Source organism: Haemaphysalis longicornis, unplaced genomic scaffold (genome assembly GCF_048455015.1).
Source record: "Haemaphysalis longicornis isolate Haplotype H1 unplaced genomic scaffold, Haemaphysalis longicornis Haplotype H1 scaffold_1, whole genome shotgun sequence".
NCBI classification, from domain to species: Eukaryota; Metazoa; Arthropoda; class Arachnida; order Ixodida; family Ixodidae; genus Haemaphysalis; species Haemaphysalis longicornis.
Genome location: NW_027526203.1, coordinates 92,249,431 through 92,270,427, shown reverse-complemented (window position 1 = coordinate 92,270,427; position 20,997 = coordinate 92,249,431). Strand labels below are relative to the sequence as shown.

The 20,997-nt window shown below is 51.0% G+C and overlaps 1 protein-coding gene across 12 annotated transcripts in view; it reads right to left on the bottom strand.

The window, feature by feature from the left end:
• Positions 1–20,997, bottom strand: part of LOC144178022 (papilin-like) — a 758,094-nt gene that overhangs the window by 169,472 nt on the left and 567,625 nt on the right. For 8 of the 12 annotated variants that reach the window (XM_077705608.1, XM_077705577.1, XM_077705598.1 and 5 more), the window contains 2 exons: positions 14,774–14,938; positions 322–483 (listed from right to left, as the gene is read on the bottom strand). The exons of 1 other annotated variant lie outside the window; for it this stretch is intronic. In XM_077705608.1, coding sequence (XP_077561734.1) covers positions 322–483; positions 14,774–14,938 — 327 coding nt within the window. The remainder of the gene's footprint in view (positions 1–321; positions 484–14,773; positions 14,939–20,997) is intronic. 3 more of the 12 variants (XM_077705621.1, XM_077705583.1, XM_077705588.1) reach the window with 2 other exon arrangements.

The window sequence follows — 20,997 nt, the reverse complement described above, 5'->3', positions numbered from 1 at the left end:
TTATTTGTTTGCTGGAGTTTTCTGGAGACACCAACGGTCGCGAAAGAACCCTTGGGGGGTAGGGGTAAAAAGCTTTGCTTTAAAAAAATTATTAAAGGATTTCGCGATGACTCTTTTGTTTGTCTCTCAATGTCAGTGTATGTCCACACCAGGGAACGCTTGTTTTCTTGGTGCAAAGTGTTTCCAGAATTTTGCCGGAGATTGCAAAAGGAAGTTTTTCATTGACACGCCGTAAAAATGTCGCTTGGCTTTTTTGATACCATCAGTAAGCTGTAGGCGTATCGGGCATGCAAGATCGAGTACAATTGTACGGCGACTTACACCGGCAGTGTCGGTTGCACTGGGCGCTTGTGTAGAAGTTGTTCCCGTTGCCCAGGCAGCCGCCAAAGATGAAGGGTAGACAGCGATCTTGATCGCGGTCATAGTAGAAGCGCCGTAGGTAGGCGTAACATGGTCCCGGGTCTTGCGGCTGTGAGCACACGCCTTTCGTTGCCAGCGTCGAAGATTGTGCATTGGAATAGAGGCGAAAAAAATGACGTTAATGTCAATAAGTTGGCAGGGCCTCAGTGAAACCTCATAATTAAAACTGGCCTTCAAGCCTATGCAGCGTTTCATGAGTTGGATTCGATATCATAAATGGGGATGTCAGCAGCGAACAGCAACGCAGTTGACGAAAACATGCAACGCGAAAATTTATCCCTGGAAAATACCATCTCTAGGGAGAAATGAATCATTATAATTTATGACTCGTATAATCAATTGAAAAGATATAGAGTTTCCAAATTCACATGAGTCTGTAATATTGTACGAAGTTGGGTGATTGGCTCTTGGGATCAACTGCCAGTCTGAATAGGAAGCATTACAGAGTGTATCTCAGCTTCATGTCGCGTATGAAGCGAGCATTGATAATGATGGCACGAAGGTGATGATGATGTTATATACAAGCACAGATACTATATCCAGACAAAAACAATATACAAGAGTACTAGGTGGGCAAAAAGCCTCAGCACAAAGAAAAACACCTATGCATCCTACTCATTATAGCTCTGCGTTAGCTCTTATACATTGATGCGCTATGATCAATTTGGTTTTTTGTGAAAGATTAGCAGTAGTAGGAAGTCTATTTCACCCTATAGAAGCATACTGTCACACCCGTTACGGGACATGTACGAATTGGAAGGCCAGAACGAGGGCGGAACAACTTTAAGGACGCACCGTCGGCGGCTCAATGCAGGCTAACTTGAAAGAGTTAAACATGTGGTGGGGGGGGGGGGGGCACAGCGGTGTAAAACGATGCCAAAAGATAGATAATCCAGGGCAACCATTTGGGGCGTTTGAGCATGGTGACGCATACAGTACGGCTAGTGGCACTAGTTTCAAACGCTTAGGAAAGCGATCACTTTTACCCGTCCCCTCCCATGGATGCGCAATGGAGTGTTCGGCTTTAAGCGCCAGGTTTCTCCATTGACCATGCACCGCCTCTCAGGCTCGCGAACTGAGCCTACGGCTGATGGGCACAGCGCAAGCTGCTGTAGCAGCGGTCCGTTTAACGCGTAATCGTGACGCATGCCTGTGTGTTTCGGTGTCTGTATATATGTGTGCATGAGCTACACAAACCCGTTTATACATATTGAACGGGCGCAGTTCAAGGGGTTCATCCACCTTACTCGTAACCATTTAAAACAGGCATGCACACTCTAGGCCCGATTCTGAATAGAACTAAACCCCCCAAAAATACGACCGCGCTTTCTGGTGTCTAAATATACTCCAGCGCGGTGGCCAAGCACTCCATTTTGGTGCCCAGAGAAACGAAGAAGCATATTGTCATGTAGCCAAAGACGACGCAGGTGTCTCGAAAAAAAAAACAAGTTCATTGGAGCGAACTTGTGCTCCCCTAACAACTCAAAAAGTACACAGGCGGCGAAGCAGCAGTCAACAAAGTGACGTGCGTAAGCGAGCGTCGGCGATTCGAATGCCGCGGCATCTGCTCTGCGGGAATTCATCACTCGGCGCGAGGGTTTGTCGAACCGTCGAATTGTATCCAGAACACTGTAGACCAACGAAGATTATTCTAGGCTGTTCACGTTAGTTCGGAACGCTCTCCCTATCAGAAGAGATAACAAATGCGGCAGGGAAAGAACGGAGCACGCGCCTCCCTTGGCACACAGACAACACCGATAACACAGACCGGCGCGAACGGGTGGCAAAAGCAAAACACAAAAAAAAACCAATGCACGGTTCGCGGCATTACCCCTCTCTAAGAGTGCCTAGACCCGATGATAACATAAGCGACAGTCCGAACAAATAAAAATAAAAGTCCGTCATCGTCCGTAGAAATGTTTTAAGCGAACCACGTGGGCGACTTCGGGCCACGTACGTCGTCGTGATGTTCCTGAATCCCCATCGGGGATCCCCTCGCAAGTAAAGTGGCCAACACGTTGTAGAATCCCGTAGGGTCAGAAATACTGTCGTAGAAGCTACCCACTGAGTCCAAGCCGTCGGATCGGAGTCCAAACCCACACACGATCCCCTGGGCGGTACTCGACGTCTCGGCGTCGGAGGTTATAGCGTCTCGCATCCACCAGCTGCTGGTCCGTTGTGCGAACTCGAGCAAGCTGGCGGGCCTCCTCCGCATGCTGAAGGTAGCCTTGGACGTCGGCGTTGATGTCGTCGTCTTCTACGTGCGGAAGCATGGCGTCGAGCATCGCAGTCGGCCGTCTTCCGTAGACAACCTCGAACGGCGTCTTCTGTGTAGTTTCCTGGATAGCCGTGTTGTACGCGAAGGTGACGTACGGTAGCACTTCGTCCCAAGTCTTATGTTCAACGTCGACGTACATTGACAGCATATCCGCGATTGTCTTGTTCAGGCGTTCCGTTAGTCCGTTCGTTTGGGGGTGGTGAAGCGGCACTTCTCAGGCTTCAGCGTTAACCCCGACAAGCGAATAGCCCCGAGTACAGACTCGAACCTTGCAAGGTGTTCATCGAAAGTCTGGGCGAATACCGCAACGTCGTCGAGGTATACGAGGCCGTTGTGCCACTTTAGGCCAGCTAGTATAGTACGTATCCATGACTCTTTGAAACGTTGCGAGCGCCGTGCACAGCCGAAACGGCATCAACGTGAACTCGTATAGACCGTGCGGGGTTATAAATGCAGTCTTCTCTCGGTTTCTCTCGTCCACTTCTGTTTGCCAGTAGCTGGTCTTCAGATCCATCGATGAGAAGTACTTCCCGTGGCGAGGTGGTCGAGGGCGTCGTCGATACGTGGCAGGGGGTGCACGTACTTTTTAGTTATTTTGTTCAGTCTCCAGTAATCAATGCAGAACCCTCAAGTTCCGTCTTTTTTCTCCGCGCTGTTCGCAGAGGATATATGTAGCAGATGAATGTTTGCGGGCGCTCACCTCACGACAAGACGACTCTGTCGTTTGCTGATCCCAGAGTATAATTATGCATTGTCCATCGTACTTTTGTTGAATATTCCCGAAACTAACACAGTTCTGGCTTGTAAATGGTGGTGATCAATATCTGAGATATAACATTCGCAAACGTAACTGGCGTGCTGACAGGTATGAGTGCTCCGCTGATTATGTAAACGCAGAAAACTGATTTACATCGTAGTGTATAGCTGTAGCATGAACATCTCAGGAACCGGTGGTTACGGAGACACTGCTAGTATATTCAGGGCACTGTAACTACAATCGGCTCCATCATACGCCGGTTCCGCGACTCTTGCCTGGGACCCACACCTGGCGCTTATACAGACATATACCACACTAAGATCGCGTCAGAAACAATTGCACTTACGTAAACACACCCCATTTGCGAACAGAGTGACTGCTCCACATAAACATGGATTTCAAACACCCGCAAACGGCTATTCCCGGTTATGAACGTGCCGCAAAATCAGCGGCGACTGTGGGGAGCGTGGCGCGGACTCCAGCGGCTGCTTTCGAAACGGGCCGCTGGGGGATTTCAGTGGCGCCCCTACAGGCCGTTCTCTAGGCGTATAATCTGAATAGAAGGATTTGCGCCTCTTCCAGATCCTCCTCCTCCGTCTCCGCCGCCGATATCGTCGCCTCCGTCCGCGGTGGCAGAGACGGGGAAGTGAGATCGTCTAACACCGGGTTTGAGCTTCCTTTAATTTTATAAAACACGAGTTTCCACTCATGTGCTACACCAATACAACTCAACCAACCACCGTTCATGCATCATGCTTTGATTTAACCTCACTAAGATTATCTCTTTGAATTAAGAAATGTTGTTAAGTGCATTTCACTTCTCTCTGGTTTCACTATTTGTAGAGCGACGTGAGTGAATTTAAGGGACGAGGCATGGGTAATCGTTGTGGGTGCCATTTACAGCTTTGCTTTCCATCCACATTCACAGGGTGCATTGACGTGAATTTTTTTCTTACGAGTACGACCGGTGCAGCCCAGGGGCTCTTCAATGGCTGTATAATGTCGTCGCTGAGCATGTCGTCGACTTGAGTCCGGATGGCTTCGCGCTCGTATGACGAGACGCTGTACGGTGACTTTCGGGTAGGCCTGGCTCCATCTTTGGTTATTATCCGGTGCTTCGCCAGAGGTGTCTGACGTAACTGAGTTCGACGAAAAACACTCGCTGTAGAGACGCAGCAAAGCCAATAACGTGTTCCTTCCTTCTTGTGGTAACGCCGGATTTACGTCGAAGGGATGCGGAAGCTTGAAGGTTTCTTCGGGCACGCGTTCAAAGTCAGCGACTGCGATCATGTGACTTCCTTGTTGCGTTTCTTCGAGGAACGCAATTGCAGCGCCCTTGTTTAAATGCTGTTATTCCTCGGTGAAATTGGTGACAAAAACGTGGGATTTGCGTTGCTTAAACCGCACAATGCCTCTTGCGACAGACACACCGCGGTCGAAAAGCAACATTTGGTCACTCTCCATGATAGCGTCGACGTCCGGAGCAGCACCTTAACAGTAGACGTTGATCATCAAGCTTGCACACGGTGTCAGGGTGACATGATCATCGGCGATCCGTACAGCAGCACGTTGTTCGGGGTTTGGTTCCGGCGTCATGGAGTGATCGGAGGAAAAAGTTATCGACTTGGTCTGCAGATCAATTATTCCGCCGTTGTCTGTCAAAAAGTCCATTCCGACAATTACGTAGCGGGAGCAGTAAGGCAAAATAACGAACGCGGCAGGGTACGTCGTGCCGTGTATGGTGACGCGGGATGTGCGCGTTCTACTTGGCGTCACGAGGTCGCCTCCTGCTGTGCGTATGTGAGGACCGTCCCATCTGGTCATAACTTTTTTCAGCTTAGACGCAAATGGTCCGCTCATTACTGAGTAGTGGGCTCCCGTGTCTATGTGGGCGACTACATCAAAGCCGTCGATAGACAACTGGACGTCGGACGCCGCTTTCCTCGAGTATCGGGTAAGTCGGGGTGTCGTATCTCGGCTTGTGCGTGTTGGCGGTGGGGCATTATGCGTCGTCGTTATCATCGTCTTCTTATCTTCAGGCTTGGTCATGTCGGGTACGCGTCGCGCCGTGTAGTTGTCGTGCTCGGGAGTCACGTCCGGGTTAGATGGTCGTGGGGCTGAGGGCATGTGTATCACGGCGTTCGGTGCGTCCTTGCGTCGTTGGAGGTTTTTCCTTTTTCCGCCGTTGCGCAACTTTACCTCCCGAAGTTGCTACCTTTAGTGTCCCCCGCGTGGGCTGGGGGACCTTCCACGTGCGAAGTCACCATGCTACGGCGGTTGGGCGACTGGTATGGGTAGGGCGATGGCGAATGGTTGAAACGGGCTCGGTCACGGCTGGTTTCATATAGATACTCGTCGATCTCACGTGGTCGTTCTCCAGGGAGAGGGCGAGGTGCATCGACGGAGAAACCACGCAGTCCAAGTCTCTTGTATGGGCAGCGACGGTAGATGTGGTCAGCCTCTCCGCAGTGGTAGAACAGCAGGCGATTATCGGGCGTTCGCCGCACGTCAGTCGTCCTCGGCGTCTGGGTTTGTACTACAGATGGTCGGGCGGGCGACATTGGACGGCGGTAGGGTGGGGCCTCTTGACAACTGGTCGGAGCAGGGCGGGGTCGACGAACAGCTGCGGAGTAGGTCACAGCTTGTGGCTCACGCAGTGCTTCGGATTGCGTATAAGTCCCCAGCGCCTGTTGGACCTCTTCTCGGATGGCGTCCGTCAGGGAAGCGACTTGAGGTTGCGGCTTCATTAGCAAACGTTTCCGGAGGTCCTCTCTGACCACTGCTCGGATCGTCTCGCGCAATGTATCGGAGCAATGTTCCGGCACCGATGGTCTCTGAGAACAGCGCGTTGCCACGGCGATCGTAATGCCTCGTTCGAATTTCGAGCGTCTTATCCATCGTGACGGCTTCAGACGCGAATTCGGTTACCATCTTGGGGGGGGGGGGGGGGTTGCGGACAAGCAGGCGAAAAGCTCTTTCCATTACACCTCGCATCAAAAACCTCAGTTTCTTTTCAGTCATTTCCGGGTCCACATGGCGAAACAATCTCGTCATCTCCTCAACAAAGATCACCACCCTTTCGTTGTGGTGTTGAGTGCGCATTTACAGCAAAAGTGCTGCTAGATTTTTCCGCACGACAGTGGCGAATCTTTTCAGGAACTCGCTTTTGAATTGAGTCCAGTTATTTATCGAACCAAGTTCGAGCTGAATCCTCCAAGCAAACGAAAATATGCCAGAACATTTCTTCGTCGTCCCACATGTTGAAGATCCGTACGCACTCCAGTGCCTCCAATCATTCTTCTGGGGCTTCTGCGGGGGTCATCGGAATGCTGGCGGTTCCCGAGGCTGCTGCAGAACGATTGGTGACGTTGCTTCTTGCACCATGGTTGTGTTTGCAGCGGTTCTTCTTTCGGGTCCGTATGGCAGGAGACCAAACTCCGGTGGGAGACCTTGCCGTCGGCGGCTGGCTCTAGTTGGACTAGTTCGGCGGGTTCCGCAGGTCGTTGGGAGCATTAAAAGTGCGCACCGCGCACCTCCACCAGATGTCACGTAGCCAAAGACGATGCAGGTGTCTTCAAGCAAAAACAAGCTTATTGGAGGGAACTTGTGCTCCCCTAACGGCTCAAAAAGTAGACAGGCTGCGAAGCAGCAGTCAACAAAGTGGCGTCCGTAAGCGAGCGTCGGCAATTCTAATGCCGGGGCAACTGCTTTGCGGGAATTTATCACTCGGCGCGAGGGTTTCTCGAATCGTGGAATTGTATCCAGAACACTGTAGACCAACGAAGATTATTCTAGGCTGTTCACGTTAGTTCGGAACGCTCTCCCTATCAGAAGAGATAACACATGCGGCACAGAAAGAACGGAGCACGCGCCTCCCTTGGCACAATGACAACACTGATAACACAGACCGGCGCAGCCGTGCGGCAAAACAAAAACAAAAAAAACAAACCAATGCATGGTTCGCGGCAACATTGAACATGGCAAAGCCTCGACAGCAATAAGGACCTTTAATGTTAAAGGGAATTTAGAGTAAGAGCATGGAAAACCTCAATACAGCGAACGGTTTTTCCTTCTTCCCCTCCTTTATCACTCTTCGGAACACTAATAATTAAGAGAGTCCGAAATATCTAAGCGATTTTGTTTTGCCGACACATCTCATTTCTGCAGTACGTAATGGTGATATGGAACTTGTGTACGATTTCGGAGACAGCAGGGTCACATCGAGCGGAACAAGAGAGCCAGTGTAGCAGCCTTGCAGAATGGAAGTGTCGTGCGTGCACATGGGGACCGTAGTCTTGGATAATGTGAAGAAAGTGTTTTCCCGTAAGGCGAAGAACACGCCGTTGTGGATAGTGCATGGCCCCGACATTTTTCGTTCCTTAAGGGAAAAAAAGGCGACATCAACGAACCTGGGCCTAGGAACGCGGGTTAACAAGGTAAGTGACGCCTGTTGCAACCATGTCATCCCAGCGCTGACACCAGTTGTTGCGACCGAGCGGGGGCACCCGATCCGTTCTCCGTTGCCTCCAACATACGATGGGTAGCGTGTATGGTGCGAGCGGCCAGCCGGTGTTGCAGCCGTGAAGAAGTCCAGAGCAGTAGGATAACGTAACTGTTTACTTCATAGCGAGAGGTGAGCCGAAGCCAAAAAAACATACAATGCCCCGACGGGCGAGATTACAATACAGGACTCGAGCAGAGCGACCGCATGGATTCGCTGCTCAGACAGGAATGAAATTCAACGTTTGTGCTGCTTCTATTTATACCCAAAAAACGCCCCCAAGAGTAACACGCCACGAACATCACAGACACACACACACTCTTTCCATAGTTCGTGAGTCATTCATGGGTTCGCCCCACGTGGAGTCCGAGAGGGGGGCGGAGAGAGTGTCCATGAAAGGTGCCGGGGTCGCGCTAGCGAATGTTGATCGCGCCGATAGCGAAACGTCTGAGCCGGGGATGTCAAGACGGGACTCACCGACGCGCAGGTGCCTGAAGGGTGTGGCGAACGTCGTGACGCATGCCTGGGCGTGCCGCTGGCAGCCGCCGGAGGCGCGTTGCAAAGCGAGGTGACCGACCCGGCATGGCGAGACACGAAAATACGATTCACCGACACGCGGGCGCACGTGGTCGATTCCCACGTGGTGGCTGATGCCGGAAAATACGGCGGCGTTGGCCGATTCGTAACAGCTTCTCCGCCGGGGGTCCTAGATCCCGATGGATGAGGGTCTGCAACCGTTGCCCGGAGGGATGCTTTCGCAGTGAAGTGCTCAGCAGACGCTCGACTCCAGGCCGGGGCTGTACGACACCGTGCTGGAGCTTCACAGGGCCGATCACTGGACGAGTAGTGGCTCCTCAAGAACGTCTCTGGCTTGGTCAGGCAAGCAACAGAACAACACAGCAAAAGACAACCGCATCGCCGGCAAGTGCGAAGACAAATCCGCAATGAAGATCTACCAGGCTTTTAGTTGCGAAAAAATACGCTAATAACTAACTACACTACTTATATTTTTAGCCCAGCAGTACTTTAGACAAGTGCACAAACTTGAAAGGTGACATTTCGCATGATTGGAAATGTCCATACAAAAAAAACGTAATCGTAAAGGGCGAAAACCTGCTGCAGGAAAAACAATTAACTTGAGAAAGTCAGGCGTCTACAGGCCATTTCTCGCGCCGAGAGCTGCGATTTGAGCTCTCGTCAATGCCCTGAGTTTTTCCCCTTCGGTACCGCACTTTACTTGCAGCCGTTCTCTCAACGCTGCTGTGACCGTGTGAAATGACACCGGTCGTCTTGTTCGACAAAGGTCGAGCGCGCGGAGGAGCGAGCGGGATTTTCCCCCGTTCATACGTTATGCGCGCACTGCTTCTAGGCGGCGTTCCCTCGGCGCGATGCGAGCTCACGGCTTTGCTCGCACTGAAACCCGCGCCACAATTACGCGCTGAAGTTTTTGCTACATCCTCGTTGCTCGCCTTTTTACGAATGCGTTCGGCAAGCAAACGCCGGAACGCGTTTGCGTTCTCTCCTCTAGGCTGGTCGGTTTCCGACTGCGGTTCAGCCACAGGCGACACCTGAACCTCAACTAGCTCAGCCGATGTTGGCCTATCGTCGGGAGCATCAGCTGGGAGTGAAACGGGCACGACGAGCTCTTTAGACACATTGTAGTTCCCTACAGTCACTACCTCGTCGCCACTCGCGCTTTCAGCGACAGCCTTGGCACGCGAAGACTGAAGCGTGTTTCCGTTCCCCTTCCTTCCTGCCAGAACCACATTACCCCTAGGCTGTCCTGTCTTAAAAGACGGCTCAGTTGCCCGCGAACTGCGCGCGTTCGGGTCGACAGCCGTTTTCAAGGATTCCCGTGAACTAGCGCACTGTGAACATGGCGATGAAACATCTCCGCTCATCGTAGGGGCCTTACACACAGTGTACTTACGCTGCCCTCCGTCTTGAGCCTCTGGAAATACCCAATCATCGCTTTCTGTCTGAGTTTCGCCATTCCTCACAGAGGTGGCGACCCTATCGTTACTCGAGCTCTTCGCAGCGAGCCCAGCTGGTTCTTTCCTCGGCAGTTTCTCAAAATTTTACCCCTTTTCGCTTAACAGCTGATCTGACCTGTTCGAGAATAGGTACCTGTACTCCGGCAGAAGTTGTGGGGATACTGCTGCCTGCGTCACAAGTTCACCAAACGGACCTCCGATGCTGACCTTAGCAATCGGCAGACGCACGTTTTGTGCACCTACGGCTGGCTTCACCCAAACACACTGCCCAGTTAGCTGATCCGGTTCAACGTACGAGGGGTGGACCATGTCTACCGTCGCCGCGGAGTCACGAAAAACTCGGCACGGTTTACCATTGACGACTAGCTCCCGTACGTACGGCTCTAGAAACTGCCTGCTGTCCTCACTATGATCTAGTACGTGAAAGACGAGTTTTCCTTTCTTACAACTGGCAGCCAAATGTCCCGTCTCGCCGCAGTTGTAACACGCAGCCTGTCTGCGCGCTTCGAAAGCTTTCTTTCTGCGCTGCTCCTCAGCGTCTGCTGCTCTCTCTTCGTAATCGTGGCCAGTTTCTCTATCCACGAAAGCAACTTCCCTTGCTCCACCGTCTACCTGGGGAGCTCTGCCTTTCGGCCCTGACTTATCAGGCCTCGGCCTGAACTCTTTGTAGCCGTCTTTCGGCCCCTGCGCACCTCGACGTGCGACAAACTCGTCGGCTAGCTGAGCTGCCTGATCCACAGTACTTACCCCTGGCCTATCTTGCACCCAGAGTCTCAGGTTCTCTGGTAGACGGCGGTAGAACTGCTCAAGATCGAAGCACTCAACTACCTTGTCGTGCTCTCCGAAAGCCTCTGCCTCTTTGAGCCACTCTTCCATATTTGCCCTCAGCTTGTAGGCGAACTCCGAGTACGACTCGCCTCTAGCTTTCTCGGCTTCACGGAACTTCTGGCGAAACGCCTCTGCTGACAGCCTGTACTTACGCAGGAGGCTAGACTTGACTTTCTGGTAGTCCCCCGCCTCCTCCTTTGGCAAGCGGGCCATCACGTCGGATGCCTCACCTGGCAAAAGCGTAAGCAGCTTTCGCGGCCATGAGTCTCGGCTAAACTGGGCCCTCTCACACGTACGCTCGAAGTTGACCAAAAAAAGACCGATGTCTTCTCCTACCTTGTAGGGTCGCATTAGGTCACACATTCGCAACGTAGGTCGGTCAGTCGCCGCAGACTGCACGCTGCTGCCACTCTGACGTCTAGGTCGAGACGCGTCGACGTCTAGACGCTTCATTTCCAGCTCATGCTGTCGCTTCCTTTCCTGCTGCTCGAGTAGGAGTCTCTCATGCTCTCGTCTCTTTTCCTCCTGTTGTTCCTGTTTCTGCCTCTCGAGCTCCTGTTCTCGCTTTTTCTCCTCGCGTTCCTCACGCTGGCGCTCAGCCTCTGCAGCCTGACGTTTAGCGGTCTCCCTGCCATTGATCAGCTCAATGCACTCAAACAGCTCGTCATCGTCAGCCCCAACAGCGAGTATAGCCTCTGTCAGCTCTGGCTTTCTCAGCGCGTCTGTAACATCCAAGCGCAACTCTTTTGCAAGCTCCAACAACTGCGGTTTTTTCAACGCTTTCAAATTCATGGCCGGTCTAGAGTACTGCTTTCCCACTGCTCCAAAAAATGTTTTCCGCGAATAACCCACGCGACAAAAACACACGCCCTACCAGCGATCCTCAGAAGCCTGGTAAAACTCAGTGAAGAAAAGTCCCGCACTCACCCTTCACCGCCGTGAATTCGGCGAAGTCCGAAGCCGCCTTGACGTCCGTGGTGTTGGGTCTCGCACCGCTGGCTTCAGGTGTCACGAAGTTGTCATCCGACCGCTGCCAACCAGTTGTTGCAACCATGTCATCCCAGCGGTGACACCAGTTGTTGCGACCGAGCGGGGGCACCCGATCCGTTCTCCGTTGCCTCCAACATACGATGGGTAGCGTGTATGGTGCGAGCGGCCAGCCGGTGTTGCAGCCGTGAAGAAGTCCAGAGCAGTAGGATAACGTAACTGTTTACTTCATAGCGAGAGGTGAGCCGAAGCCAAAAAAACATACAATGCCCCGACGGGCGAGATTACAATACAGGACTCGAGCAGAGCGACCGCATGGATTCGCTGCTCAGACAGGAATGAAATTCAACGTTTGTGCTGCTTCTATTTATACCCAAAAAACGCCCCCAAGAGTAACACGCCACGAACATCACAGACACACACACACTCTTTCCATAGTTCGTGAGTCATTCATGGGTTCGCCCCACGTGGAGTCCGAGAGGGGGGCGGAGAGAGTGTCCATGAAAGGTGCCGGGGTCGCGCTAGCGAATGTTGATCGCGCCGATAGCGAAACGTCTGAGCCGGGGATGTCAAGACGGGACTCACCGACGCGCAGGTGCCTGAAGGGTGTGGCGAACGTCGTGACGCATGCCTGGGCGTGCCGCTGGCAGCCGCCGGAGGCGCGTTGCAAAGCGAGGTGACCGACCCGGCATGGCGAGACACGAAAATACGATTCACCGACACGCGGGCGCACGTGGTCGATTCCCACGTGGTGGCTGATGCCGGAAAATACGGCGGCGTTGGCCGATTCGTAACACGCCATACCAACCAATATTTCAAGGCCCTTTTGCGTCTACTTGCGTGCGGAAATTATGACTTGCCCCGGCAATGCATTACTGTAACATCGCGAGTGTGACCTACTGGTCCTATAAACACACCACTGTGTGGATTCGTAGCTTATCAGTACGAAGTTGCGAATGGTCTTCGGACAGCTCACACCCCTTCAACAGGATTGGCCAGAGACGGCTGCCGCCAGAAGGCGATTGCCGTTTGGTTTTTACGTCAACATGACGCTGCCTACAATCACCTGCCCACTCAGAGTCAGTAACGATGAGGCTTCTCTGAGTAGCAATTCGAGAGTTCTAATGGCCATAATGTATTTTCAATTAAAGGTCTTGTCGCAGCTGGCACCAAGGCTGGGGGCACCAATGTTTAAGTCTACACGTTGGGTGGGCGCTAAAAAGCACCACAAAGGCCCGCTCCAGAGAATACTACAACGACGACTGCCGGGACTGTTCGCCGTGAATCAACGTTGTCGCTGGAACGCAATCTGTCGCTGGAACGCAATCCCCACTCCGAAAGCTACCCTTTGGCAGGAGCCGCTCTAGCCCTCCGAGGCAGCGGTACATCAGCGGCCACGGCACTTTATGATGTGAGTGTGGTTGTGTTGAGTATTCACGGTATTTTGTTATGAACCCATTTCACCTTAGCTCGAACTTAGCTCCTTATCATTTCCCCGAGAACGTGTTTATGTATTCGGGTTTTGTAAGGTACCAATACCTGTAGTATCTCAATATCGTTTTCGTTTCACATTCTAATAAATTAAGCTCCGCTGCTGCTATAGAAAACCGAGCCACACATCATCTCGCCTCGTGCCTAGTGGTCTGCCTAGTTAATTCTTGTTCACTCGGAAGACACCTTTAACGGTGTCGTAAGACGCCCTTAAAGCGGGGGCTGCTAAATTGTGTGCGTGCTCTTTAGTGTGCACGCGTGCGTACAGAGGTGCTTTGCGCCTTCTTGTGGGGGATTGCTTACTTCTGCATATGTAAGCCCTGTAAGGCCTGAAACAAATCACCAAAATCACGGGGCCTCACGTGCTGAACTGGCGGCTCACTGACAGGTGGAAAAGACAAAGCGATTATACTTGCGAGCGGACTGTTCCTCACCCTTTGAGCGATTGACATTCACCAATACCTTGTTCGCACGAAGGCAAGAGACGCGCGCTAGCAACGCCGCAAAAGCCACGTCGCGCCTTGCCAGCCTCGTAGACACGGAACAAAAGTGGAACCTCTGGTTCTTTCACTACGACTATCTTTAGCTGACATAGCCACAATCACACAACCTGCAGAAGCACCTGGAACGCTTATAAAGACGTGCCGGCCTATTGCTATAACGTTGACTCATGTACATACATATACGCATCAAAATTGTAAATGTGTTTTTCGTCTGTAGGTTGCCCGGACCAAGGATCTTGGTGTGATGTGGATGGCCCCAGAAACAGTGAACCACAGCCGCTACAGTGTGTGTTTTTTTGTGTGTTCGTGTGTTTGTATGCAATTCGGCGTGCATGTGCATGTGTCCGTGGTGTATGGGCGTGCCTACGTGTTCGTAAAACAGGGACATAAATACATTTTCCTCGGGTATAAACACGGCCGTGACGTTGTGTTAGGCCCTATTGTTCCGCTTACGTGCTTATGGTTTCTACAGTGTCTACAAGGTCCTTCCTTGCAAGGCTGAGACAAAATATGAAAGAACTCACAAATCATCGCCTTCTGAACCCTTAAGAGAACATCAAGGTTTTCGCCAAGATGTTGGAAATGTATAATACGGTTGGAAACAAACCTGATGTGTAGGGATGCCAGTAAACAGTACAACGCCGCCACAAAGCTGTAAACTGTAGTTTACTGTAGAATGGTACCAGTAACAATACAGTGTAGCCCATTTATAACGAACCCACTTACAGCGATATAGCGGTTATAACGAAGTGATCTTGATTTCCCGTCCCAATTATAGCGGTCTTATAATAGTCCAGTAATAGCGAAGAAATTTCAGATTCCCGCTTACTTCGTTATAACCGGGCTACACTGTATAAGTATGCGGGTAAACTGCAACGGCGCCATGAAAAACTAGGTCAACTTTCTGATTCGAGAGGACTCAGCAAGTATGGAGCCTATCGGAGAGTTAGGTACGCTATTACACGAAAATAGGCACCGACACTGTAAGATATGACTTTCACAACGTTTCACAACCTTCACAACGTTTTTTGCACAAGTCGAGGTCCGGGAAGCTGTTCCCGTTGCCTTCGCAGCCACCATAGTCAAAAGTCTCGCAAAGTCCCGTCTGCGAGTTGAAGTAGTACCGCTCCACGGTGGTGTTGCTGCAGCGGCTCGAATCCACCGGCAGGCGGCAAGGGTCTGCGAACAGAGCGGCAAAACGTTGTCGGCACGGGATGCCCGCTACAGATTTTCTATGTTGCCGTGTGTGTCCGTGGCCCCGGTTACATAAAAGTAAAACATACAGTGCTTTTCCCTTTTGCAAGTCTTGGGAATTAAACCCACGTCCCACCTCTTTCGATCTTGCGTTGCCAGCAACTCGTCAAAACAATGTTTTTCTCGAATACATGCAAGCGGCAACAATATAAAACAAGCCCTACAGATGAAAAGCAGGGGTACAAAAACACGCTCCTAAGGCAAATTTCACGGAGGTAATCACAAGAGCCAGGCTCACAGATCCAGTCGACACCAAAATCGTTCTTCCGCTAGTTCGGAGAAAAGCGATGCTGTGGTTTGTGACGGACAAGTTTGGGGGCGTCGGGTTAGTGCAGGAACAAGTACACTTCCGGATAGAGAGCACGGAGTCGCATACAGCGCGGCAGTAAAGGCTTCGCGGCTCATATAAAGAAGTTCTGGTCCGAGCCTTGAAGTTGTAAAGAATTTCTTTTAAAACGCTTGGGCGAGAGGCTTTCATGACACCAGGGCACCTGTGATGGTCGGGATTCTCAACGCGACCCTTCGTCCACACTGGGCACGAGGAGATTGAGGCGCAGACATATGGAAGTTTTTGCATAGTATTTAATAGGATCAACAGGCTTGATGTCGCTTACGGTTCGGCGCCGCTGGGCTGCTTCGGTGTGATGCGGCACGGGCTCGTAGGAAGAGCCTGACGTTCAAGCTGACGTTGAAGGGCCTGACGTTCAAGTCCGCCGCAGTCTCGTCGCTGTGACTCGCGGACGAACGAAGGGCCCGCCGCGATGAGGCTGCTTTGGCGCGGGCGCGTTGGAATAGGTGGCGTGCGCAGCGATGAGGGTTCTCCAGCTCGGGCTCGGACGGAGAAGTGGCGTACGCCGCGATGAGGCTGCTGCTGCTCGGGCTCGAACGGTGGCTGAATGTCGGCTGGCTAAGTGTAGAGGCGAATGGTCAGACGTGCAATTCGAGCGATAGCTATACACTCCGGAACCCGATGCTCCCCTGTCTTCGTCCGTCCTTCCGCTGCTTACGACTCGTCTAGTCCGCTCCCCAGATCGCTCTCCCATTAGACATCGCACCCGAGCGATGGCTAGACTCCGGGGTCCGAAGCGCCCCGGTCCGAAGCGCCCCAGGTGTGCAGTGTACTTCGGCCAGGCCACGGTGCGTGCATATGGCGCACTATATGGCGCACGAAAACGCAAATAGGGTTCACGCAAAGCATGGTTCACGCAAAGAATGGTTGTGCAGAAGCTGAGTTTCACCCTTAATTACGCTGAGGTGCTCCTGTGCTCGCTCATGAACTCACAGGTTTCATTTCGGAATCTAGTGAACTCGATAACTTCATCGAGGAAACCCAGACCGCCATTTTCTTTTTTCTTGCCTGCACTATACTTTTGGATGCTTTCTCCCTGAGCCGGCACAACTCAACGGCTGGTTCTAAGGAAAGTTTTAAACACAAAATTGTCAATACTGCTCGTTATTCTGAAATTATTCATCGCATGCAATACAACGCGACTGTTGCTACGCTCTGTTTTCCTCACAACATAGCTTTCCTTCTATTTTCTTTAATGCAGCGAAACAGAAATCCTACGGGGCGTAGTTTCGATGTATGCGCTGGTTCGCGGTTGACAACACGTTATTCCGTCCGCTAGAACACACTTGCTTTGCGCCTGGTACAGTCCCTTTCTGAACGACATCATGGAGTGTGAATAGGAATTTGAGCCCATCGCTTTATAATACGAACCTTTCCTTTGGCGCCGGTGGATATAATTTATACCCGCCAATCTTCCCCGGCAAAACAAATTGTGTGCTTCTTGCTACACCGCACTCGTTGAGCAGAAACATTTTTTACAGCAAAACCTCGTTATAATGTAACAGGATATACCGGACTAATATCTGGGATATAACAAACGGGATTAACAAGCTATTGAAACGAAGCAATCGTAATTCCCCTTCAAATTCCCATAGGCGCCGATGTATTTAGTACCTCGTTTTAACGAAGCTGAATATTCCTAGCAATAGCTATAACAAACCTAGTAGGACTTGATTGCTGGCTAGTTGGTTCATGATGTACGAAAGAATAAGTTTGCGCAGAAGACCAGGACGAAGAGACGAGAGGACAGGACGAGCGTCTCTTCGTCCTCGTCTTCTGCGCAAACTTATTCTTTCGTATATATAACAAACCGTTTTTTCTATAGTGAGCATTTACTTACTATTTTAGTACCCGTCATGTCAATATCTTATGGCGTCTGACAGTTTACGTCGCATCACGCATGCATTAATTCAGAACTCCCGGCAGCTAAGGGGCCGCCAACTCAAGAACGCTAAAATGACTGCCAGCACCTGGCAACACGCGCGAGCGTGCGCGTCTCCCGGGATGCCGGTAGGGTGCCTGGATGTTCCTCCACAACTCTACCGGGATGCAGCAAACCTGCTGCACCGCTTCTTTGGGGCTCACGATGGCGCTGAGGACGGGCTCAAAATCGCGGCTGCGGTTGAAAAAGCCACCATTCGCCTGAAGAATATGCAGCAAAAATCTATGAATGACTTTTTCTCGGCGGGGCGAGCCGCGAGGCTCGTCTATCGTGTAATTAATTATAGATTCGTGCAATTGGATAATTAAGCAAGCATGTGGAATTAGGCAACGATTTTTTTTTTCTGATTTTTTTTTTCGCTTCCTTTTTCGCGGTCTGCGGTGAGTTTTTCGTGATGAGTGCATCTTTTCTTCATGTAAAGTGCTGGTAAAAATGTACATTGGCGGGTAACTAGGTAATGGTTATAACAAAGTAATTACGACAGCCCCTCGTACTTCGTTATAACGGGGTTTTACGGTAATTCAAAATGGTGTTCTTGCCCCTTGATGTCCAGAAGTTCTCCTGTTGTAATCTTGCCCAAAATGCCGAAATCTCCCACATACCTGCGACTCCTATTTCCAGCTCTCTGGGAAAAACATCCCCTGCAGTGCAGAATCACAGAGCCGCATCTCCGCCAACTCAAAACGAACTCGGCAAACTATAGGCTGCGGGGAGAGATTCGCCGACCAGCGACCCATACTCACTCAAGGCGTTAGGCTTGAGTGTGCAAGTTTACAGGAAAAAAAAATAAATGTTAGGGCCAACGTTTCACATTTAAGCGTTTGAACAGCTTCCATGGTCTTCCGTTGCTGCAGTTACTTTGGAGTGAAAAGCGCCTCTGGAACGGTGCTTCCTGTTTCCTGATGCTAGCGACGACGTTCTTTCTGGCTCGTACATGCACACTTGCAACGCTCATTACATCCGTTAAATTAATGACTCCGCTTGAAGGCCTGGAGAGAGAGAGAGAGAGAGAGAGAGAGAGAGAGAGAGAGAGAGAGAGAGAGAGAGAGAGAGAGAGAGAGAGAGAGAGAGAGAGAGATATTGAAATTATTTGCCCTTTAAGCTAAGGCCTCCTCATTCCAGGGGGCCACAGAATTTCCTCGTTAGTTGGTCTTCCAGGGGTCTTGCCGGGAAGGCGGGCTGCCTATGGTCTTTTGGACAAAGTTTGCCAACGATAGCTGCTGCTCTAGCGTGGCCATTTGAGTCAGCCACTCCCTGCGGAAACTGCTTCTGTCTACCTTGGGCCATAGCCATAACATGTGCTCTTGATTGATCGGTAGGTGTAATTCATCGCGCTCTGGCGGGGAAGTGTTCATACAGCCTTTGTACATGTATAGTTTGTCGGGTATGAGTAGCGTTTGCGTTTGCGTCAGCCTTATAGTGGTTTGCTGTTGCCTGGACAATTTCTTGTTCGGAGGAGTGAATTTGTGTTTGCTGTCTGCGCATTCTTTAAGCTGCAGTTTTAGCGGTGTCACGGGCTTTTGGGTTTGACCACAGTTGGCAGGTGCCCGGAGAAGCCCTTCGCGGGCCACCAGATTTGCTGTTTTGTTTCCTGCCAAACCTGTGTGTCTCGATACACAGTGTACCCTTTTGTGCCTTTAAGGTGCTTAAGCGCTTACAAAGCCGCTTTTGGAATGAAGATTTGTGTCAAAAGGGTGCAGACCTTCTTGCAGTCAGTTTATATGTTGGTAAAAGTGTGCTGTGTCGCAGTGCACGCGGATGCCCAGGCTATTGCAGTGGCCTCGGCGTCTTCGACGGAATAGTAATTGCTTTGGTTTGTGCCTTCCTGGCCTGAACTGCGCGTGAATGCTATGCAATAGCTATATCTTTGCACTGCCGCGTCGGTGTAAATATGGATCTGAAGCGCGTCTCTGGTGGATTTCTTAGCCTAAAATTTGGCCCGGATGAGTCGTCTTGCTGGGTTGCCTTCCTTGTCCAGATTTTTCGGGATGGGTGCTGCCTGAATGAGGTTCAGCAGTTCTCGTGGCAATATAGCCACTTCTCCAGTAGGGGTTCGCAAGGGGTTGCAGCCGGCAGCGCGTAGAATTTCCTCGCCTTGCGGGGATTTTCGCAGTCAATCCAGTTGGTTATGTCTGTGGACTGCCAATACTTCTTGGAGTGTATTGATGGTGCCTGTATCGAGTAGGTGCTGGCGTGTTGGTGCTGGCGTACAAAGGTACGCCGAGGGCGATCTTCGTGGCCTTCCGCAAAAGCGAGTTAAGTTTGTTCTATTGAGTCCTATTGATATTGACGTACGGTATTTGATATGTGATTTTGGACGTGATGAGAGCATCTCTCAGATGAAGGAGGTCGTCTTCTAGGAGTCCTCTGTTTTTGTTAGAGATTCTCCGAAACATGTGCAGAATCTGTTCTCAATGTCTGATAATGTTATTCACTGCCATGTGTCCTCCTCCGTCACTTTGTAGTGGCAGTCCTAGTACCTTGATGTGCTTTCCCGGACCGGCAGCGTTCCCGTTCAATAACAAGCGAAGTTCTGAAGGTTTCCATCGATGACTATGGACTGCCAGAAGCTGTGTTTTCTCCACGGAGCAGTGTAGTCCTATCCTTACAGCGGCAGCTTCTGTGGCGAGGAGAGCTTGTTGTAGCAGGTCTTGTATGTGCCCAGGACAACCTGTATTGATCCATACGGTAACGTCGTCTGCTTACAGGGTGTGACATATGTCTGGTACCGATTCTAAGGCCCCGTGAACCTTCAGCATAGCCAGGTTAAATAAAGTCGGAAAGTCGGAGATAATACAGAACCTTGTGGGATTTCTCGCTGCGGGTGTGGAAATTCTTCTGATGTGTGCTCGCCAATTCCAACCGTGAGTACCCTGTCTCGTAAAAAGTCTCTGACACAATTATAGAGACGAGCCCCACAGTCAGTCTTAGCGAGCTCCTCTAACATTGAATCATGATCCACATTGTCAAAAGCTTTCTTTAGATCTATTGCTAATATCGCTTTGAGTTGCGAATGGCTGGGTTCCTTAGTGATATCTTCGTAGATCGGAAGTAGTGTATCCTGTGTGGAAATGTTTGCTCGGTACCCACCACGTTGTATGGCAGAGCTCCTTTCTTTTGAAGATGATCTTGAACGTGGTACAAGGCCATACGTTCCATGATTTTGCCGGCGTTTGAGGTTAATGTAATCGGTCGTAGGTTTTCAAGTCAGATTGGCTTCCCTGGCTTGGGTATAAAAATCATGTTCCCAATTTTCCATGGCGTCACCAGGGGTTGTTGCTCCAGCCACATACTGTTAATTTCTCTCAAAAGGGCCGACAAGTCTTCTTCCGCTATGTTCCTCAGATGCGCCGAGGTTATGGCATCTGGACCCGGTGCCTTGTTTCCTTTGCAGTGGCTGAGAGCGCGTTTCAGTTCTGTCATGTCGAATTTTTCATGGATGTTTTTATTTGGGGCGTCTGTATACTCAGCGTATTGTGGTTGTCTAGGTGCTGGGATGTATGTGTCTTTGATGGATTCGATGAGCTTCTCCGTATCGTTTACGTGTTCTTTCATGAGTGCCTGTAGCTTGCGCTGCGTCATGCTTTTCGTCGCGTTCGGGTTGATGAGCGCTCTGAGTATCCTCCATGTTTTCCCAGTGCTAAGTGTAGACACAGATATTGTCAGGCTTGCATCCGTGTCAAGTTCAATGTT